At 36.7% G+C, this 24003-nt stretch overlaps 1 protein-coding gene across 1 annotated transcript in view; it reads right to left on the bottom strand.

Annotated features, from left to right (window-relative positions):
• LOC150102450 (dehydrogenase/reductase SDR family member 7-like) overlaps positions 1-24003 on the bottom strand; it is a 209943-nt gene that overhangs the window by 115319 nt on the left and 70621 nt on the right. Inside the window, exon 3 of the mRNA XM_090398772.1 lies at positions 6351-6457. Within this exon, the coding sequence (XP_090254898.1) occupies positions 6351-6457 (107 nt within the window). The remainder of the gene's footprint in view (positions 1-6350; positions 6458-24003) is intronic.

The raw sequence follows: 24003 nt of genomic DNA, 5'->3' as shown, positions 1-24003 counted from the left end.
TTCAACAGTTCCTCTGTTGATTTTGTGTTTGAAAAATCTAGTGAAGAATCACAGAAGAAGAGGCGAGCAATTAATCGTTGAATGTCGTTGAACTTGCAACTTCGAAATGAAGTTGCAAGTTCAACGACAAGGTCCTATTGATTGGAAAAGCTACTTCCATAGAGGACTTGAACCAAAAGCGCATACCTTTTAGCACTAAGGCACTACGTCTCTTCAACATGTTGAAGTAGAAAGCAGGACCATTAATATGAATTCAATGCTTCTTCCAGTCGGTTCAAGCAGCGTTTTGCCATGAATAATGTGAAAATGAATGGTGAATCTACAAGTTACGATGAGAAGGCTGTCAAGGAGTTTGTGGAGAAATTGGATAAAATTATTATGGAGGAAAATTATTTGCCAATAGCAAATATTTAATATGGATGAGACCTCCTTGTTTTGGAAAAAGAAAAATGCCCGAGCAGACAATTCATCCACAAAAAGCTAAAATCTATGACTGGTTTCAAAACTCTTAAAGTCCGTGTTACGATTCTGTTAGGGAGTAATGTGGCTGGATATAAACTGAAACCATTTGTGATATGGCACAATGAGAATCAACGAGCCTTCAAAAACATTAGGAAGCATACCCTTCCAGTTCATTAGCGGAGATAAATCATGGATGACTCAAAAATTGTTCTCGGATGCCTTAATCAACTGTTATGCGGGTGAAATGGAAAGCTATTGTGTGAAAGAAAACGTAGAATTTAAAATTTTATTAATTCTAGATAATACTCCGGGTCATCCGTCTTATATCAGTGATCTTCACCAAGTTCAAGGTCATGTTTCTCCTCCCAAACACTACATCATTGATCCAACAGATGGATCATGGAGTTCTTGTAATGTTTAAGGCTTATTATCTATGGAGAACTTTTTCACAAGCCATTTCTGCTACTGAAGGAAGCGACCAGACTCTCATGCAATTCTGGTCAACATTCAATATTTATCATGCTATTAAAAATATTACTGTAGTTTGGGACAAAGTGATCTCTCGATGTATAAGTGGCACAATTTTGGAAGTTTTGAAAAAAATGAAGACCTTTTGCAAATTGAGTGAACAAATAGTTGGCCTAAGTAATGATGATGGCATAGTTCAACTCATTGAAAATGCCACTGAAGAGTTGACCTATGAAGAATTGGTCGAATTGGAGGAACAACATGTAGCAGAAGAGGAAGAATTGAAAAAAGGAAGAAAAAGAGAAACAAGAAGAGGTAGTTAAACAATTAACAGTGAAGGGTCTTGCAGAAATGTTCTCTGCAGTTAGCGATGTTCTCAAAATGGTTGAAGACATGGACCTCAATGTTGAACCCTACTTATTAGTAGAAAGGAAAGTACATGATATGTTTGCTTGCTATAAACAATTTTATGATGAAAAAGAAGAAGAGAAATAAGCAAAGCACACCAGACATTTTCATCAAGGAAAAAAAAACAAAAGTTACACCAGAAGAGCCGCAGCCAGGTCTTTCACATAAGGGGAGGTAACGAAGATGTGATTGCGGATGAAAATTTGGGTGATTATTCTGCTGTTTTATAGTGGCAGTAATGCACAGTATAGTTTTATAGTAAGGTATAAAAATTAAAATGACAGTATACTTATTACTGTTAAGTCCCTAACTCCTATAACTCTGTTGATTTAATGTATCGACTTACATCCTGCTGGATGGAACGGAACCCCGAGGGATGACTGTATGTATATATGTGTGTGTGCGTGTGTGTGTGTGTGTGTGTGTGTGTATTGACTATGGGAAGATAGGATCAAGACATTTGCTGCTGATGCTAAACTGAGGAGGCAATAATTAATAAAGTGATGTCTCGATATTCTGCAAGATCATGTGACAAATATAAGGCTATGTACTTTGAGACAAACTGTAGACATGATGATGGAGACAGAGGGCTGTAATTTGGAAGCCATTTGCAACAGTGGAAAATATCTCAAAAGACTGCCTGAATACTGAAAAATGCACTGACAAGTATAGACAAGGAAGTTATTATCCCTTTTTATAAGGCATTCATATAACCATCTGGACTACACTGTGCAAATTTGGTTACCTGAATTTCTTGAGAATGAGGAGATGGTGGAGATTGACAGACAAACTGAACAAGATAGTGAGAGTACTGTTGAATGCACCAGATGAGGAAACTGTAAAGAGTTGGATTACAGTTAGAAAAGTTGGATTACGATTGAACAACATCATGATTAGGCCTGTAGAATGCATCCTATGAGGACAATGTAAAGGTTTACAGGTCAGAAAAGTTGGATTTTAATTTGACAGAAATATACTAAAGTTACTAAACAGTTTTTATAGGATAAATGCAGAAAAAAAAATTGATACATAAAACAGGAGCAAGGGTCAACACTGAAAGTTTATGTATAGTAGCAATGATTTGAAAATAGATTTGTTTGCTGCTGGAGATTGATGAATGAGTGAAAGAATGGGTGCTGCCTGAGGTAGTCATGAGTATCTTGTCAGTGAATGACTTTAAGAAGAAGTATGATAGGCAGTGTGTAAATAATGGTTTGTGTGAGCCTTCTGTGATGAGCAAGCTTCATGGAAATATTATATACAGTAGAACTCGGTTATAACGATCAGGTTACAGCGAATTCACGTTTATAATGAATAATTTTGAAGGTATATTTGAATTACTTTTGATTTAATGCACGTATTTCATGTTTATTACGAATTCGTTTAACGGGAATAACGAACAAATAATACATGTTAGTCGTTCCTTTACTGACATTTTGTACGTACGCATTTTCTGGTTGTGGAAAAATGTCAGGAGTCAAACGGAAAATTTTATCGGTTTCTGAAAAAGTAGAAATTATATGGGAGGTGGAAAGTGGCCAATCAAATCTGACAGTAGCAAAGATGTATGGTTTGTCCTCCCCATCTACAATATCAACAATTTGGAAGAATCGCGAGTTGACTCTGAAAGCTTTTGAAAACAATTTATCAAAGTGTGAAAAACTTAAAAAGTGTAATAAAAGTGACGTTGACGAGGCACTTCTTTCGTAGTTTAAAGTGCAAAGAACCGCTGGGTTACCTATTAGCGGACCAATTTTGAAAGTTCAAGCCGAAAAATTTGCTGTTCAACTTGGTTATAGCGATTTTAAATGCAACAATGGGTGGATTGATTGCTTTAAGAACAGAAACAATATTGTCTACGCAAAAGTAAGTGGCGAGGCGTCGTCCATTGACAAAAACGTTGTTTCCGACTGGATCAAGAATGTATGGCCGGACATCAAACGAAGGTATGGATACAACAACATTTATAATGCAGACGAAGCAGGAGTTTTTTATAATTTAACGCCCGATAAAACTTTTCAATTTAAAAACGAAAAGTGCATTGGCAGGAAAACTTATCAAAAATAGACTCACAGTTTTAGTTTGTGCGAACATGAGCGATAAAAGAAAGCTTCTTGTAATTGGAAAATCGGCAAAACCTAGATGCTTTAAAAACATAAAGAAACTTCCCGTTGATTATACAGCGAATAAGAAGGCCTGGATGACATCTTCAATTTTCGAAAATGAAATTAGCAAGTGGGATAAAAATCTTCACAGTGAAAACCGGAAAACTTTCTTATTGATAGACAACTGTCCTGCCCATCTTGTAGTGGCTAATTTAACAAACAAAAAACTTTTGTTTTTGCCACCGAATGTGACATCTGTCTTGCAACCACTTGATCAAGGCGTAATTAGATGTTTTAAATCCCATTTTCGTCGTCTGTTAGTCTTGGAACTGATAGAATGCAGAGAAAAATCCGCAGAAAATGCTTATGCTTATGATTTGAAGATCAGTGTACTTCACGCAATACGTTTAATGAGTGATGCTTGAAATTTGGTGTCATCGTCTACGATACAAAACTGTTTTAAGAAAGCTGGTCTTGCGGAATACGAGTGCGAATCTGAAGAAGATGAAGAGGATAACTTAGGGGTTATCAGCGTGGTTAAAAGCGCGAAACTTGAACAATTTTGAAATGTGCACAGAGATTGATAATTTTATAGACATTGGTAATGGCGCCGCAACTTCGGGTATACCGACAGATGCTGACATCTTAAAACAAATCTCTCATACACCAGAAGAAGATAATAGTTACTCCGAGGAAGAAAATAGCAATGATGAGAAAATTGTTACCTGGTGTGAAGAAGAAAGTGCTTTACATATTTTAACAAGATTTATGGAATCACGATCTGTAAGTTCAGAGTACACATTCAAGCATCTTAATGGTATAAGGAACAATGTTCATGGTAAAATGATTTTAAAAAATGCTGAGGGTAGGGAGGTAACCGAATCAGTCGATATAGTGGAATTACTGAGCGAGCACTTTGCAAGAGTATATTATCCAGGTGGTGATATTGCAGAAATGAATGAACCAACAGCTTATACAAAATTGTGATGAATGAAGTAGAGGTAAATAGTCTATTACAGAACCTCAATGTCAATACATCTGTGGGATTGGATGGTATATATACCAGCTCGTGTCATACGTGAAGCAGCTAAAGAATTGTCAGTGCCCTTGACCATTTTGTTTAATTTGAGCCTTGTGTCTGGGTCAGTCCCAAGGGGGTGGAAAGAGGGGAAAATAGTTCCACTGCATAAAGGTGGTTCCAAGGCTGCTGTTGAAAATTACCGGCCAATCAGCATAACAGGAATCGTTATCAAGGTCTTGGAGAAAATAGTCAAGAGGAAAATACAAGATTGGATAGATGAAAATAGGATCCTGTATCGGAGACAGCATGGTTTTGTGAAGGTTAGGTCATGCCTCAGTAACTTGCTCACGTATTATAACACAGTGACGGTTGAACTGGATAAGGGTAATGGGTTTACAGTGATTCTACTGGACCTTGCTAAGGCCTTTGACGGGATACCACATAGAATTCTAATCAGTAAAATGCAGCATATGGGGATGGATATAGGATTGGCTAAATGGATAGGAGGGTGGTTGACGGAGAGATATCAGAGAGGGGTTTATTCAGGAGTAGAGTCCACAAGACAGCCTGTGACTAGTGGTGTGCCACAAGGATCTGTTCTTGGACCACTGCTGTTTAATTTGTTCATTAATGATATAGGAAAGGATCTGAGGGGAACAGTTCATTTGTTTGCAGATAATGCAAAGTTGGGTAGGGAATAGTGAATGCAGATGATGTCAAAATTTTGCAGGATGATTTGGATAGAATGGTGGTCTGGGCTAAGGAGAATGGATGTCAATTTAATGTGGCAAAATGTAAGGTTGTACATTTTGGAGTGAAAAGATTAGCTGCAGTTTACTACTTTGGTGGAACTGTACTCTAGGAAATTGATGAGGCACGAGATTTAGGAGTGTTGGTGGATAAGGAGTTGAATTTTAGGGGGCACATTGCAAAAGTGGCCAAATCAGCTCATCAAATCACTTGGTTGCTGAAGAATACGTTGACAAGTAGGTTATTGTTTCCTCTGTATCGAGCCTTGATAAGACCCCATCTCGACTACTGTGCCCAGATTTGGTCACCTAGGTTTCTTCTTGATGGGGAGGAGGTTGAGAGGATCCAGAGGCGAGTGACCAAGATGATAGCAGGTCTGTGGAATGAACCTTATGAGAACAGGTTGAGAATTTGTGGGTTGCAAAAATTGGTTGATAGGTGGAGGAGGGGAGATATGATTGAGACATTCAAATTACTGAAGGGTTTCCATAAAATTAATTCTGAAGATATTTTTTGAGAACAGGGCTGGTTGTGGGAGGACTAGGGTACATCCATGGAAACTGGGCAAAAGCGTGGTTAGTAATGGTGTTAGAGCTGGGCTCTCTACTTTTAGAGTGATGAATGAGTGGAATGGGCTGCCAGAGTCTGTGGTGGATGCTGTAACAGTGAATGAGTTTAAGGCAGGGTATGATAGATACTGTATGAATGTCGAATAGTTGTGATGAAAATGATTTGGGGCCTCCTTCAATGAGTCTAAGGACTCCCTGGAGTTGCCCGTAATAATAATAATAATAATAATTTCAAATGTATGAAATATGCATCTTGTGCAAAGCAAAGCACACTTGATTTTTTATGTAAAAATGTGAAGTTTTAAAAATAAATTTTTGTTCTTTATATGTATGTATGCACATATGTATTTATGTTACCCAATATACCTATGCTGAGAAAAATCTGAAAACAGTTTTAATTCACTCAAATTATGACCTTCTTGGATATAACGAATAACGGTTATTACGAACAAATATATGCGGTCCCATGGAATTCATTATAACCGAGTTCTACTGTAATAATAATTTTAATTATTCATGCACAGTACAAATTTTTAAATATATTATTATAGCATAAATAATACTTACCTGCCCAAAATGTTCAAGCACTTTGTTTACATTATCATCATGAATTTGGAAGTCAGCAATGTCAAAGTTCATCAAAAGGATATCTGTATTATCATCAGTGCATCTTGCTGTTTCATACAAAAACTTTTAATCAGGATAATGCTGAACTGCATAAAAATACTTGAAAAGATTTTTAAAATATTTTCAATATTTGAAATTTCGAAAAATATTCAAATTAATTCAGAGTTCTTCAAGTCATTTTATTTGAAACACCAAAGAACAGATCTTTTATTTAATACAGTATGTCACATAATTCTGGTAGAAAGGCTTATTCACTGGTCATTCATAACTTTTTTTTTAAAAGTATATTAAACTTGAATTGATACTTCTGATATTTCAGCAATGTTATATTGTCATCATCAGGGATCATAGAACAATGATATATGCATGCAGGCACCAACACTAGGTAAACAAGACTGAAGAAAGGCAATGAAAGTGACTCTAGAATTCTAAATGGTGCCAGTTAGTGGGTAAAATTGGGTGGGTTTGGCCATTAGGCTGAAGATCTGAGGATGAGTGCTTCCCAAATTTGGCACAGTTTCATGCACCTGAATTTGTTGAGGCTGAGGCAAATTCCAGGAATAACCTCTTGTATCTGTATTTGATACAATGCAACAGAGTGGCCTTCTTCCAACATATCCTCTGGTGAGTATCCAAAATATGGTCAGCAAGCCCAAATTGGTTGTAATGGTGGAACCAGAAGTAATACATTCCCTAGACTTACACCTGGTAGGTCTAGGGAATGTGGCTGGTCTTTGGTAGAGCAGATAAGGGATGCCAATTTTTTTGTGGTCTGTAAGTGGTTGTTGTAAGGTTGTATTTCTTCAGGTTTGTTGTTAATTTTTTAGATGTGCCCCAGATATACGGAATGGTGATAGATTTTGTGTAATCTCTGCTCCGAAAGGAGGGGGAAATGAGGGAGATTGTGGTTATGAGGTTTTAATATTTTGTGGATTTGTGTGGTGTTGTAGCCATTGGCTAAGAAATCATTGAGAATGTGGTCAAGTTCAATAGTTAGGGCAATGCTATCAGAACTGATTAATTTTGTCCTGCTATTTAGAGTTTTATATTGTTGAGAGGAGGGGTTGACTGAAGGTGAATGTACCTACCAGTTTGTGTTAGTTTTCTGTAAAAAAAGAATGCCATGGATCCACCATCAGGCTGGTATGTAATCAGAGTATCTAGGAAGGAGAGATTGTTGTTATTTTCCTTTTCTAAAGTAAACTGGATCCTGGGATGTTGATTGTTTACAAAATGTCGAGCATATCCACCCCACGGGGCCAAATGGAGAACATATCATTTATGTAGCATATCCAAACTGTGGTTTTAATGTGGGGCAGAGTTTAAGGCTTTCTCTTCAGAGGTCTCCATGAGGAAGTTGGCCAGGGGTGGAGAAAGTCGAGAACTATTCCCTCTATCTGTTTGTATAATTTTCCTTGCCAAATGAAAATTTTATTTTGTTTTTTTGTCTGCCCTTTCTCCCAAGTTGCTAACAATATATATCCTTAATCGTCTCTGCAGAATAGGAATGGCAAGCTGCCTACAATATTCAAACTACTGTGAACAGAAGTCACAGGATGTATTATCACATTTTGGAAAAACAACATATCTTTCGAAAGACTGCTTAAAGTGAGATAAGTATGTGAATTGGTCAGCAGAGAACATCACAAATATATCAACAATTAATGTCAGAACATTATTTAAAACTAGAAAATAAACTGTTAGATGAAGAATGTTAAAAAATTAAGTGGAATACAGCAGGTATGTCAAAAACCCATTGGACAGATGAGGAAATGAAGGATATATTAACATCCAAATTGCAAGAATATTTTACTCATGAAGAAAACATGGAGTACACAGAGAAGGAACAGCAATCATACTAAAAAAAAATCATCTTTTAAATTCAAGAACAGAAATTATCCCAATATCTTTAAGATTAATCTGACTAAGATTAAAGACAAAAGAAGAAACACACATATTAAAATAATAGAAATTTATGTACCAGATCACTCGTGAAGATGATGAATATGAGGAATTTCTCTCAAATCTATAAATAGAAACTGATACTGCTAGCAGATAAGACATGCTGGTAGTAACAGGACACTTCAGTGCACAAATAGGCAAGCATTCTAAAAACATGGAAGAAGTAATGGGAAAATTGGGGATTTGATGAAAGAGGCACTAGAGTCCTAATTTTGTAAGACAATAGGATTGTGATTACAAACACTACTTTTTCACAGAGACAATCACAAATATATACGAACCTCGCCTGATGGGAAAATTAAAAACCATACTGATTATATCTTGATAAACAAAAACTGGACATCTTACTAAAATGCAAAGACCTTAAAAAATAAATATGGATTCTAATCATGAAATTCTATCAGCAAAAATAAAGTTTATCAAAACCACCACAAATACAAAAAGACCTCTAAAGCTTGACACCTCAAAATTAAGATCAAACTTTGCAATATTAATTCGTTGTTGAGTTAATTTTCTTTTATCTGCTGTAACCTTTCACTGCCTGAAGTTATGTTAACCTCACTAGTGTTTTTTTTTTTTTTTTTAACTTTTATTGTAACATTAACAAGATCCTTTTGAAATGGATCCATCAGCTCATGAAACCAGTATTTCTAATTCAATAAAGCATAATTTGTTTATTCTCTATAGTTTTGTTATATGTGTACATAACATAAAAAATTATTTGTTTATTCTTTATACTATGTACTCATATAACAAAACTATCGCAAATAGCTCAAATTCACAAAAGAAAGATGTGCTTGAAATATACTTTTGCTTGGAACGTGAAACATTAGCTTCTTAACACGTTCATTGCCAATCACGTGCTATCGCGTGATGCGAGTTCTCGCCAAGCGGCCGATCATGCGTTATCGCGTGGACGTCGCTATCAAGTAAAAAAAATTTGGCCACCACACGAAATTCCAATTTTCAGCTTGACAATGAACGTGTTAATATAGAATGTTTACAACAGCAAATGGACAAGAACACACAAAGGAAACTGTTATCCACTCATATTTGGATAAGAAATATACACTTGATGGACAAAAATTAGTGATAAGGGTGATGGGAAGGTTGACACTAACATCCCCAGCACAGAGTAAAATGTACCCAAACCAAATGCAGATGGCAAATAGGCAGACATCGGGACTTCTCAACAGTGTTGCAATCGACAAACATGAATAAATGTGGCAATCTTAGCGATTTTGATCATTGATGTATTATCAGTGCAAGACAGATGGATCATTCTATTGCCCAAACGGTGAGAACCCTAGGATTCTCGAGGGCAAACATATCAAGGGTCTACCAGGAGTATACTATCAACGGATGTACCAGCACCCAGCAAGCAAGTGGTGGCTGACCACATTCCACTGATGACTGAGGTCGTATCTTGTCCAGGCTCATGCAGACCAAATACTGGACAACAGCAGCAAATCATATCCAGTTTCAATGTTGGAGATCCAAGCAGCATCAATGAGTGAATGGTACAGTGTACCCCGCATACCATGCGTTACAGGAGCCAACATCCTAATTATGTACCACTGTTGTCATCAGGTATTGCGCCTCACCTGGTATCAGGACCATCAAAATGGGACCCGTGCAGAGTGGACCAGAGTCGTGTGGTCTAATGAATCCCATTATCAATTGTACTGAGCTGATGGATCGACAGCATGAGGCCATGGCCCATCATGCCAGGTCAGCTCTGTTCAAGGAGTTGGTTACTCTGTAACAGTTTGGGGAGTCTTCTCATGTCACACACTAGGTCCTTAAATGCTACGAGCTACCAGAATGTACTGGCTGATCACCTACACAATTTCATGGCCTTCGTGCATCCTGCAGCCAATGGTCTGTTTGCAAGACAATGTGCCTGACACTGCACAACCCCACCAGGCCGCAACCACCCAGACATGGTTTGAGGAACACTCATCTGAGTTTGAGACCATCCTGTGGCTCCCAAGGTCCCTGAATTTAAACCTGATCAAATCTCTCTGGGATGCCATTGAGTGAGACATGAGATCACATGTATCCAAGACCAACATCTAAGGTGTAGTTGTGGGCAACGGGCATGGCTGGAATTACCTCCGGCAACCTTCTGACATCTGATGGAGTCAAAGCCTTGGAGAGTACAGGCTGTTACACGGAAGAAGAGGACCAACATACTATCAGATAGGTATCTCTAATGTTCTGTCCATTGAGTGTACTTATTCTTCTTTCATAAACTTCTTTTTGTCAACTACACAATTTAAATTGCATTTAATTTTCAAAAAAAGATGAAAATCTAACTTTAAATAATACAGATATATTTGTAAGCTTTGACATCACTTCACTGTTTACCAATATTCCTTTAAGTGATACCTTAACACTCTTAAAAAACGTTTTTCCTTCTATATCTTAGATCTCTTTTTCTTTGCCGTCAATTCTGGTTATTTTTCTTCGAAGAATAAAATTTATAAACAGAGGGGGAGGAACTGCTAGGGTCCCCCTCTCACCAATTTTTACATGGAAAATTTTGAAAAACAAGCCAGAGACTCAGCCCCTCTCAAACCTTCCATCTGGCTAAGATGCATAGATGATATGTTCTCTATTTGGTCTCATGGCTCAGACACATTAGACTCCTTCCTCAATCACCTCAATAGTCTACATTCAAGAATCCAGTATAATAATAATAATTTACCCTTCCAAAAATATTAATATTTATTAAACTATTATTATTTCCAAAAATAATAATAGTTTACCCTTCCTAGACACCTTAGTAACATGCCTTCCTAATCGTAATCTTTCCTTCACTGCATATAAAAAACCCACTCACACAGGCAGATACATTCACAAACTCTCCCCCCCTCCCCCTCTCAACAGTATGACATTATTAAAACTCTAACCAATAGAGCCCATAATTTTTGTTCCAGTGGAACCTCTCTTTCAACTAAACTCAACCACATATACAACACCTTTCTTTCCAATGGCTACAGTGATTACAGAATTAAAAAAATCAGTTCCTCCCCCATCGCTTCAGAAGGATTTCAGAAATGCCATCATCATCTGCTACATCTGTGGCACATAAGAAAAATTAGCCAGGTGATTTAAAAATTACAACCTCTACACAGCTTTTAAGCCCCACCAGAAACTTGCTACTCTTATCCATCCTACCAAACATCGGCTCCCTCCTCTCTCAATGCCTGGAGTATAAAAAGTACCCTGTTCCTTTAAGCTGGTTTACTTCAGACAGACAGGTAGATCAGCAACCTTCCATTTAGAAGAACACAAAATCAAACATCTGCAATCACAACTATAGTCAATTTGGCCTTGCAGAGCATGTATTGGATACAACACACAGGATCTCCTGGAAGAAAACCACATGCTCCACCATAGTAAATTCAAAAAGGAAAGACTGTTTTTAGACTCTGCAGCATTACTCAGAAATCAACAGAATTCAAATAAATATGGATGCATAAAACTTTCTAAAATTTGGGAAACAATAATTGTCAGAGGTCCCACTTTACATCCCAGGCCACTTACAAATGCCCATAGAAGGGGCACCATCTAGATAGGACTTTAGAGTCACCCAAGTGTTTCATTTGGTATTGTGTGTGTGTGTGTGTGTGTTACAAGAGTTATTTGTAATCCTTGAAGATGTCTCAGTGACTGAGAGGAAATATTGGAGGCATTAAAATTAGTTTTTAATCCTTTTCTAGTGTTGTAAATATTCCATTAAACCTCCAAAATAACGTCCTTCCAGCACTTAAGCCTTAACAAACAGAGAATACAAACATCACTGGAGGACTATCATGCTCAGCAAATGTAATGCTGTCAACATTCATGCCAATAGCTTGCATAATCTCTTTCACATGCATGCCAAATGACCAAACAGCAGTCCTATGTGTGTAATATTGAACTTCCCAATGTAGGAAAAGAATACCTGTCCACGTGGATGTCTGAAGTGGCTTGGAAAAGTTTCATGTTCGGTCTCTAGAGCAAGGTTTCTGGGCTAGTAAAAAATAAATAAAAAAAATACAAAAATAACTAAATAAAATTAATAAAAATAGGAAAAAATCCTGAGACAACCCATGATATGAATGTACTATAGGTCCGCAAGGTAACCTTTCATAGGTGGGAGCTACATAAAAAAAAAAAATCATAACTAAGTGCATTGTTTCCATCGAAGTGACAAAGTAGGTTCATTTGCTTTGACATAAACTTTGAATGGGCAATGTGTGAAATGTGCCAGAAATGATTCAAATGCCTTCATGATGGATAAGATTATACCAATGCAGGATATCTTCCTTGCAGAAATATACACTCATAACCCATAATCAAGCTTTGAGTGAACAACTGACAAGATTAAGATAAAGGAAGGAACATCAATCAGAATCCCATTCTGCAGAGGATAGAGTTCGAAAGATGTTTAATTTTCCTCTCTTTCTCTCAGACTGTGGGCAAGGAATGTAAACTTTCTGTCAAAATATGGGTCCCAAAAACTTAGCTTCTGTCCCATCCTTAACTCTGGGTCTGAGTAAAGAGTGTACACAGAAATGTAGACACATTTTTTCTGCTGAAAACCTGAACCAATTACTGAGAGCTCATGAAAAGATACAATCAAATTGTATATTGAGTTCACTGCCTTTCAATTAATCTCATTCTACAAGAATGGCAGAAAACTGAAGTCATGAGTTTATGTTGATGGCAAAGAGTGACATGCTTAAGACAGAGTCCTGGGGTACACTTTTCTTGGCAATATGACTGGAATAATGTGCTTCCCACCTGAATTTGGAAGATTCAACTAGAGAGAAAATCTTTAATAAAAACATGGAGATTCCCCCTGAGACTAAAATTATAGAAGACTTTTAATATACCCTATCTCCAGGTCGTGTCATAAGCTTTTTCAACTGAAAATTGAAACTGAACATTCACATTTCACAAATACATTTCTTACAGTGTTTCTAGATGAACCAAACAGGTCCAATGTTGATCAGTGTCTAGGAAAGCTGTACTGTGTCTTCAAGAAAAGGTCACTGCTTTCCAAATACCACAGAAATCTTGAATTATCCATTTTCTCCAAATATCTTACAAAAATAGCTGGTCAGAGCAGCAGGTAAGTACTTGTTTGCTTATGATGAATCTTTTCCTAGTTTTCAAAAGGCATTCACAACTAACTTATGACATGAACTCACAAACTTCTCCTCAGTAACTATTCTATTCTACAATAATAGAAACAGATCCACAGAAGATGGTAGAAGTTTTATCATCTTATAATAGATGTTATCAGGCATTAAAGCACTGACACAATAGAGTAAAAGAGCTCTTTTAGTTCCTCCTTAAGCTACAGATCTAGCTAATCTATATCAAAGTCAAACTGTTCTTTCTCTTATTGTTTTATCATTATAATTCAAGAGGATATGAAGTTGATGAGATTCTAGCAAAGGCTTTTCCTGAAGTGTCTACAGTTGCTTTGGGTTCAGCAATTACACATCCATTATATTACAGGGCAGATGAATGCTGTGTTCTATATCTATCCTTCATTTTCCAGATTTTATCCAATATGACTTTTGCACTGGCTTTTAACTCTGCATAACTGATACACGATGTAAACTCAATCACAATGCTGGTTTGTGACTATGATATCTAATATAATGTACCATGGTCCAAGCATGTTTAAAAGCTATGAGATTTGATGTGGCAGGATATTTCTAACTTGGATATTTAAATTTGAGGGAGAAAGCTGGGTTAAGGCCAAATAGAGGTTGTCAAGCTCAGAATTTCACTTTATGACAAGTAGCTGAGAAATCACAGGAATATAACAAGGATCTGTACTTAAGTTTTGCAGAGCTGGAAAAAATTATAAAGAGTGAGATATAATCTATATTGAAGTTATACGTCAGTAGTTGGAATTCAAGGAAATACATGGAGTTTGATGTAAAATAAGACAAGGGTGCACACTGTCTCGACTCTTATTCATCATCTATATGAATTGCATTAAGAAAGAATGTGGCATTAAACCTGATATTAGAAACAGAGATATTAGATTTACTCTTTGCTTTATGCAGATGATGATCCTAATGACATCCAGTGCAAGTCTCTGGGATTTTCTAACTGAATTGAATAATAGCTATAACAAATTTGGCATGAAAATCAGCAATAAAAAGACCAAAACTATGAAAATACACCAGGACAAACTTCAGCTACATTCTAAATAGAGAAGCTATATAGGAAGTAAAATATTTCAGCTGTTTAGGCACAGTTTTTAGTGAAGATGGCAAATTTAAGTATGGAAATAGAAAACAGGATAAGCAAAGTTGGTAGAATGGAGAGCCAGCTGAATAAATTTATATGGAATAAGAGAGAAATCAGTCAGAATACTACATTAGCTATAATAGTGGTATACAAGACACTCTTTGCTTTAGCTATAACTTGATCAAAGATTAGACTATTACAGGTATGAGAGTTATGAGAAAAATTAGGGAAATGAACAGATGGCATCAATAGCAGAATCATACTAAAAATGAAAATAGTATAAAGGAACTTGATATTCTTAGCATTCAAGAATGTGTGCGCAGATCTATTCTAAGGTGATATGGCCACTTAAATAGAATAGAAAGGTTAACACGATGAGTGTTTGATACCAAGATGGCTGGAAAAAGACCAAGATAGATCTAAGTGGACTGATTCAATCAGAAGCACCCTAAAGACTAAATATTAGATATGACAATACTGTTCTGCTAACAAGTAAGAGACTAATTTGGTTCCATATCTGGTTCTATCCTATAAAATAAACTTAATCACATAGTACTCTCATAGTAGCCTGTATGCACTTAGTGAGTACACATCTGACAAGTAGTCGAGTTGAGCAGGATATTGATGATGATGGATATTTCCAAAGTATATACCCTATGCTCTGTCTTGATCTTTTTTTGGCTGCTTGACACTCAGGGTTTCCATGATTTTGGATAGAGGAGGAATGGAGATGAGTTTTTTAAATTGCAGTTGTTGCTGACTAAACAATACACTGTTACATCACTGCTTTATTGATGGATGTTTAGCTGACTGCTTCAGCATTAAATTTGTAGGATTACAAGATGGAAAAATGTATTCTAGTCAACAGCAAGAGAGCAGATTGTAAGATCTAATGAATATAAGAATACATGTGGACAGGAATAAGAAAGAATGTTAAGCGTGCAATTAGAGGTCATGACTGTCAATCAAACAGTCAACAATTGAGAAAATTCTCTGGTCTTAACTGTTCATGATGGAACTACCCATAGAGTATTGTGTCCATTAAAATTGTCCATTGCATGGGCTGAAGAAGTTGCAATATGAAATTATCATGGCTGATCTGAGTTGACTCAGAACTAGGTAGATATAGTAAATAAATTGAACATATTGTAATATGAAATCCCATTGAAAAATGGATGCTACTACTTCCAGAGTGGTGTTAAGCTGGATGTCCACTAGAAACTCCTCCATGAGCAGATCCATCTCTGGTTCTATCCCTATGAATAACAGTGAAATGCTTCAAGGTGGGAACCCCAATGGGTTTTAAATATGTCTCTGCAGAAGATCCTTGATTATCAAAAGAATGTTGGTAACAATTGGTATGGAAAGAATAGGAATATTTCTTGCTCTAGAAAAATGTTTACTACCTCATCTTATACGTCAGGGAGTTCTTGTGTTTAATTTACATTCAGTGGAAACAGATGTATCCATATTTTTGGTGAAGATATCTGGATGTTTTTCTTTCAATGATGCTGTTGGCATAATTTTCTTGATGAAGTAGGTTCTCATTCAGCAGGATCATTTTGAGAGTTGCAAAGTTCAGTTATGCTGAAATTATTGGATGGTAGGATAGACATATGGGTTTATTAAAGATACCAAGAAATTATATACTTGGTTTAATCCTTTATCCAAGCAAACCAAAGATTAAAACCAAGTATATAATTTCTTGGTATCTTTAATTTATAGTATAACCAAGTGGAAAAACTTCCAAGAATATGGGTTTGTGTTGCTTTTGAAAATTTCTTAATCACATTCTCAGCATAAGAATAGTTTAGAACAGGTGACTAGCTTTTCCTTTACAACCTATGAGATATTTTGTTTAGTTTTTATCTTGAATATGTCTCTTTTTTTTATCCTTCCACCTTAGTATGCATTGGAGTAGACTGGATGGTGTCCCTCAGAGTTGACACATTTAGGTTTCTTCATAGTGCAAAATTTATTATCATGCTCTACTATCGAGTATAGATGATACTGTTGACAGGATGTTTGGGAAAGCTATTCTGATATTTAAAGCATCTTAGTGTATTAGGGTTGTAGAGCCTAATAGGACATTGGAAATATCTTGATTTTACTGATGTTTGAGTGTAACAAAAACAAGGATGATAATCCTGGATGAAACCAGGTGACCATCCTTACATATCAAGATGCACCTCATACCTGTGACTCCTTTAACCACATCAACATCTATGTGGTTAAAACATATCATTACTCATACACTTTGTATCCATGATATTTCAATGTCATACAAATGACACTGCAAGTTTTATGGCAATATCTTATGCATCCATGGCAACCTCAATGTGTATACAAGTCAAGGCCAGTTGCGTAATTAAGCTCTGAAAATATCTTCTCATTTGGAATAGCATTAAGGCCCATTTTGATATCATATCTCTATGCCAGTTGAGTGTTTTATGAGGTGTAACCATAACTGGTATTTCCCTCTTCCCCAATGTATCAAAAAAAAATAAATAAATATAAATCGTGTAGAACATCATTCAGACATCATGTTGGTGACATGATGTTTCAAAAAGAATATTACTGAGTAGTTTTTTGTTTTTTAAATGTTTGGGAAACCCTTCTATAGAATGAATAAAGAACTGCTAATTAACATAAGGAATTTACACTGCATAAAACAAATATTAATTAAAGGAAACTTTAATGAATACCTTCAATATTTCGGCAATGTCACGTTGCCATATTCAGGAACATACAAATATGGTATGTGCACATAGGCACTAACAAAAGCAAATGAGGAAGAAGGCAAGAAACTAATATTGTTCCTGAAGTCCTAGCGGGCTAATTGGATTGTCTTGGCCGTTGGGGTTGAAGTTCTCACGATGTAAGTCTCCCAAATTTGGGGCAGCCTCATGCACCCAAATTTGTTGAGGTTTGGAACGTTTTTGAGAGCTGATGATGATTCCATGAATAATCTTTCGTACTTGAACTTGCTGCAGTGTATTATTTTAGTTTTCTTCCAACGAATTCTATGGCAGGTATCTATGGAATGGGATTTCACTAGGACAGCCACTCTGCAAGCCCAGAGTGGCTGTCCTAGTGAAACCGGATGTAGTCTTTGCGTTCTGAAATCCTGATATTCGCTGTACTGCCTGTTTGGCCAAAGTAGGACAATTTGCAGCTGCAAGGGACCTGGTATACACCAGGTAGGTCTAGGGGAAGTGGTTGTCATTGATAGAACAAATAAGGGATGCCAACTTTTTATATGGTCTATAACAAGATGTTAGGCCATATTTTTTGAGGATATTGGTTATTTCCTCAGAGGTGCCCTGTATGTAGGGGATGGTGATAGATTTAGTGTAATCTTTATTGTGAAGGGGGGGGGGAATTATGGTTTACTGGTTTTAGTATTTTTTGGGGGTTGTAGCCATTGGCTAAGAAAGTGTTGAGGATGTGGTTTAGTTCAGTGGTTAGGGCATCGTTATCTGAGCAGATTAATTTTGCCCAGTTATATAGTGGTTTAATAACCCCATATTGTTGTAAGGGAGGGTGGTGGGATTGCTGGTGAATGTATCTGCCTGTATGGGTGGGTTTTCTATAAACAGAGAAAACCAAAGATCCATCAGGCTGGCGAGTGATTAGAGTGTCTAGGAAGGGGAGGGGTGCTGTTTTTCCTCGTTTTCCAAGGTGAACTGGACCCTGGGGTGTTGGTTGTTTAAGTGTGTTAGGAAGGAGTGGAGTGTATCTGAGCCATGTGGCCAAATAGCAAACACATCATCCACATACCGAAGCCAAATAGTGGGTTTTTGTGGGGCAGAGTTTAAGGTTTTCTCTTCAAAGGTCTCCATAAAGAAGTTGGCCAAGGTTGGGGAAAGTGGTGAACTTATGGATGTCCCCTCTATCTGTTGTAGAATTTTCCTTGCCAAACAAAATAGCCTGAGTTCATTGTGAACTGAAATAGGGCTGAGATATGGGGCGGAAATTTGGCTTGGATGAGCTCTAGGGTTTCCTTGAGTGGGACGTTTGTGAATAGGGAGGAGACGTCAAAACTGACCATTATGTCAGTGTGTTGGAGTGAGAGGTTTTCTATGCTGGCTTTGAAGTGGGCTGAGTTTTTTGTGTATGATGGTGTGTTGCCAGTACAGTGTGTGAGCGCTTTGGCTAAATGTTTTGGCTAATTTATATGTGGGGGAATCAATGCCATCCACTACGGGGGGAAGTAATGGCACATTTTGTTTATGTATTTTTGGAAGTCCATATAATCGGGGGGGGGGGGGTCTAGAGTTAAAAGGTTTTAGTTTGTTAGTAACTTCCACAGGCCAAGAAGTGACCTTCTTAAGGAGTCTGTGGAGAGTTCTAATCTGAGAGCTGGTAGGATTATATTCAATAGGGAGATAGGTAGTACAGTCTAATAATAAAGCATTAAGCTTACCTGTGTAGTCCTTTTGGTTGAGAACCATCGTGGCATTTCCCTTATCCACTTTGGTGATTACCTTTTTTTTTTGTTTTTCTTAATTTCTAGTGGAGCTGCATATTCGTCTTTGGATAAGTTGGTTTTTGGAGGTCTTGCTTTGGTGAGAACACCAGCTACATCCAGTCTGACGTTGTTGGCAATATGATTAGGAAGGTTGCGAATCCCACGTTCTATTTGGATCATTATTTCCTCGGCAGGTATTCTTTTAGGTTTTCTTTCAGGAAGAAAACTAAAATAATACACCGCAGCAAGTTCGAGTATGAAAGATTATTCATGGAATCATCAGCAGCTCTAAAAAACGTTCCAAATCTCAACAAATTTGGGTGCATGAGACTGCCCCAAATTTGGGAGATTACATCATGAGAACTTCATCCCAACAGCCAAGACAACCTAATTAGCCTGCTAGGGGGCACCATTAGGACTTTAGGAACAATATTAGTTTCTTGCCTTCTTCCTCATTTGCTTTTGTTAGTGCCTGTGTGCACATACCATATTTGTATGTTCCTGAAGATGGCAACGTGACGCTGCTGAAATATTGAAGGTATTCATTAAAGTTTCCTTTAATTAATATCCGTTTTATGCGTTATAAATTCCTTAAGTTAATTACCACCTATGTATGACAAACGTATAAGCCTTGCTACAAGAATGAATAAAGAAGAGTGTTATTTTCTATATTGGCTTTTAACCTGTTGCAGATGATGAATAATAATGGTATATTTACATGTGTTAAATGTCTTTTGTTTCTTATTTCTGTAGGATGTCCATAAATTGTGGAAACATAGGTGAATATGCATAATAAATAGTTTATTGATATTACAATATATGATGTGCTCGATGACATATATGCACATATACGTCATTGCTACTCATTAGCAATGAATGTAGTGCATTAGCATGCCATTTCCATTGATCCCTGCAGATGCATCTATCCACAGATGATTTCTGTATCTGCTTTTCACTGAATAAATCTGCACATTTAGTATATCTCAGAAGAAGAATCAAGGGTGTTCAAAATCTGGTGAGCATGAAGCCCACACCACGCACCCATGTTGCCCAATCCAGTTTGAGAAAGTATTGTTATAATTTAGGATTTTTATTTATTTTATGTAATCTCTTTTTCTAACAATTATTTTTTTATTTCCGAGTGTACCTATATATTTATTTGCACAAGGGTTCACTCTGATTGGTGCAATGACCTCTTTTTTACTATTTCTTTTGGAATCCAAAAATCACTGACTCAAGACCAAAATACAAAATAAACACATTTAATAAAACAAAAACAATATATACACTTCAAACAAATTTTACATAATTATAACTAACTACAGAATTAATTGGATCCAAGGCCTTTTAAAAATAAACTTACACTTAAGACTAGACTAACCACCTTGTTTTCAAAATTACAAAATGTTCATAGCCAGTTTCTTTCTCTGTCAAGGCCCTTTTTGACTTTATTCTTCATTTTCACAGGATCCTTTCTCATCACTCATGTAGCACACATTAATTCTTCCTAACTCAATTCTGTCTCTTTTTAGTAGAAATAATAGTTAGATCCGGCATCCTTAATACAGACAAAACTTCTTAATCAGAGTTTTCTTGAAAATTCTTTTAGAACATAAATAGCAATTTCTTCTTTTATTCACTAATGCTTATTGACAGCCTTAACTCTTCCACTTTAAAAAAATTCATAGTTCTACGATTCTCTTTTCGGAATCTACTATAAATCTTCCAATTAGCGTTTCCTCCAATATTCCTTTTAAAACGCCTATAGCAATATTTCCCTTTTATTTATCAATACTTATTCCACTTTAAAACTTCATAGTTCCATGATTCCTTTTTTGGAATCTACTATTAATTTTCCTCTGACTGTCACATAAAAAAAACTCAGTTTCCTCTGAATCTAAATGTCTGCTGCCCTGTTTTCTTATTTTCTTCTGAATGCTGTGTTGTTTTTCTTTTCGTTATTACAATACCAAACACTTTCTGTCACCTGTCAATCACACATCAAACTTCTCGGCGAGCATGCGCATTCCATGAAAGTGGCAAGCAAGAAACTAAATACAATGACTGACACGTATATTACATTAGCGTAACGAGGATGTCTCTTCAAAACACACCACTTGATAATTTTAAACTACAATAAAATTGTTTAAAGTAACACAACTATTCAAATCCGGTAAGTACAATAATTTTTTAACTGCTTTACATATCATTTTTGACAAAACAATTTAAATAACGGGCACATCGCAAGTGCTGACAATGCTTGTTATGAAACTAAAACTAATAAACATTCTAACATAAACAATTCGTAAAATGATTCTGAATTTTAAATTATGATTATTTTTACAGTATCATTTAACAAGTTCCTCAGTTCTCTGGTGCAATGGGGTGGTGACACATCCTGTCAGAACTACCCTGGGTAACCTTCCCCTAGTCCATAAAATGCAAGCATTAATTGGTCACTTAGCATAATTAAATATGTCTCATCAGTTATGTTGCTGTCAAATAAAAGTGGTCCCAAGATGTGCTTTCCATATTCCATACTACAACACTACCTTCAAGGCTCCTGGTTGTTAGGTAGGGGAAATCCAGTGTGGATTTTCTTGCAACCCAATACCACATGATATGTTTGTTCACCTTCCCATTCACACAAAAAAGCAGTTGAACAACACACTGTCTTTGGTAAAGCAGGTGTTATTGTCCAGGAGATCTGAGAACCATGTGCACATGTCCAAACAATGGTAAGCATCCATGGATAAGCTTTGCAGGACTTATACTTCGTAAATCCATGCAAAGATTATTTGTATGGGTGAATGGCATGCATATTGAGAAGCTGTTGGATGGTACTGTGAGGCACCCTCAGTTCTATTGATTTTCAGTGAGTTGACTTCTCCGAGCTGGCTATTACCTTCGCTATGATGACTGTTTCCTACACCTTGTTGAAAACAGATAGTTGTCACACAATGGAGATGATCCAATGCTCACTGACTGTTTATTGAACCAACGATGACAGCTCTTCCATGATGATAAGCATTGAAATGATCTGCTATTTGGTAATATAGCCAACCTTTGCTTCCACTAAGCTTTATCAGATCAGCACATTTGTCTTTTGTCAATGACAACCTCAATGTATAAAAAAAATATAAAAATATTGTCTATGTCTCTAGACTTTATGGCCAGTCTGTAATACCAGATGATGTATCTACCGTATCTGTACTTGGTTATGACCTTGTGATTGAAAATTAAGATTAAGTTATTCAGAAAGAGAGTTTCCTGGTTCGGCACCCAAGTCTCCTGAAGAGTACCTGAGGGAGACCAAATTTATCTATGCAATCTCTCATACCTCTCCTTGAATCGATTAACAGACAAAACACTAACAACTGACTTTGGCAATCCATTCCATTCATTCATTCACAACTCTCCAAGTGAAAAATCTAGTCTTCACACCACTACTAACCACACTTTTACTCAACTTCCAGGGATGACCCTCTTGCTCTATTGATGCAGGGTAAATGCTGAAACATTTACCCTGCATCAATCCTATAAAACCCTTTAAGCAACTTAAAATGTTTCTATCATATCCCCTTTTTTTCCTCCTATCAACCAACTTCTGCATTCCATACAACTTCAATCTATCCTCATAGGGAACATTCCATAGACCACTCACCATCTGGTCGCCTCTGAATCCTCTCCACCACTTCCTCATCCCCCCCCCCCAAGAAATCCAGATCTGAGCACAGTAATCCAAATTTGGGCATATCAAGGCCTTATAAAAAGGAATACCAAATTCTTTATCTCTACTTGGTAGTGTGTCTTCAATACCCAAGTAGTCTTATGAGCTACATTAGCAATATACCATCTAAACTTCAACTCTCTGTCTATCACCACCCTCTAAATCCCTTCATCTACTTCCTGGAGTACAGCTCCATCAATGTGTACACAGCTTGTAATCTATTTATCCCAAAATGCATAACTTTCCCACATCGAACTGAAACCCATTATCTTTAGTACATGCTGACAACCTATTTAAATCATCCTGCAAGCTCTCTGGATCACTTTATTACTCTACCTAATTTTGCATTATCAGCAAACAGCTGAATATTTCCTTTCAGGTTATTTCCCATATCATTTATGTACAAATGAAACAGTAGTAGTCCTAGCACTGAACTTTGCAGAACACCATTACCAACTTTCACCTAGATTCTGCTCGTGATATACCACTTTTTGATATCTATCCAGCAGCTTATCCACATAACTAATATTATATCCATCTCCATTTGTTTCAATCTGCTTAACACAGTTTCATGTGGTATTCAGCAAATACCTTTCTAAAATCCAGCAGAATTATCATGTAGCCATTTCCTTTATCCAACTCGGCTGTTACTCTATTATAAAGTTAGTAAATTACTAGGGCATGACTGACCCTTCACAAAGCCACGTTGTCCTTCAGAGTATCACATTCCTATCCACCCATTCATGAATTCTCTTTCTAACCAATTTTTCCAGTATATTTTATCACCACTTCTGAAATACTGAATGGTCTATAATTTGCAACTGCAGTCTTAGAACTTCCCTTATGCAAGAGAATTATTTTGCCTTCTTTCCACTCCCTTGGAACTCCACCACAGATGAAACTTAAATTCAAGAGCCTAGTCAGAGGAATTGCCAGTTCCTTGGCACGTTCTCGCAAAACCCAAGATGATATTCCATCTAATCCCACAACTGTATTTATACTGTGATTCTGCAGAATCCTAAGAACCTCCAATTCATCCACCTCTGTTCCCACATTAGTGTCTGTCACATATGTTAAAGCAGTAACCTCACTAGGATGATATACCTTGCAAAGTGGTCACTCAGTAACTCAACTATTTTATCTGCTTCTGTCACCTCATGACCATC

The sequence above is a fragment of the Typopeltis vanoorti genome, chromosome 10 (genome assembly GCF_054136105.1).
Source record: "Typopeltis vanoorti isolate ZY-2024b chromosome 10, IOZ_Tvanoo_1.0, whole genome shotgun sequence".
Classification (NCBI taxonomy): Eukaryota; Metazoa; Arthropoda; class Arachnida; order Uropygi; family Thelyphonidae; genus Typopeltis; species Typopeltis vanoorti.
This window is presented reverse-complemented; position numbering and strand designations above follow the sequence as displayed.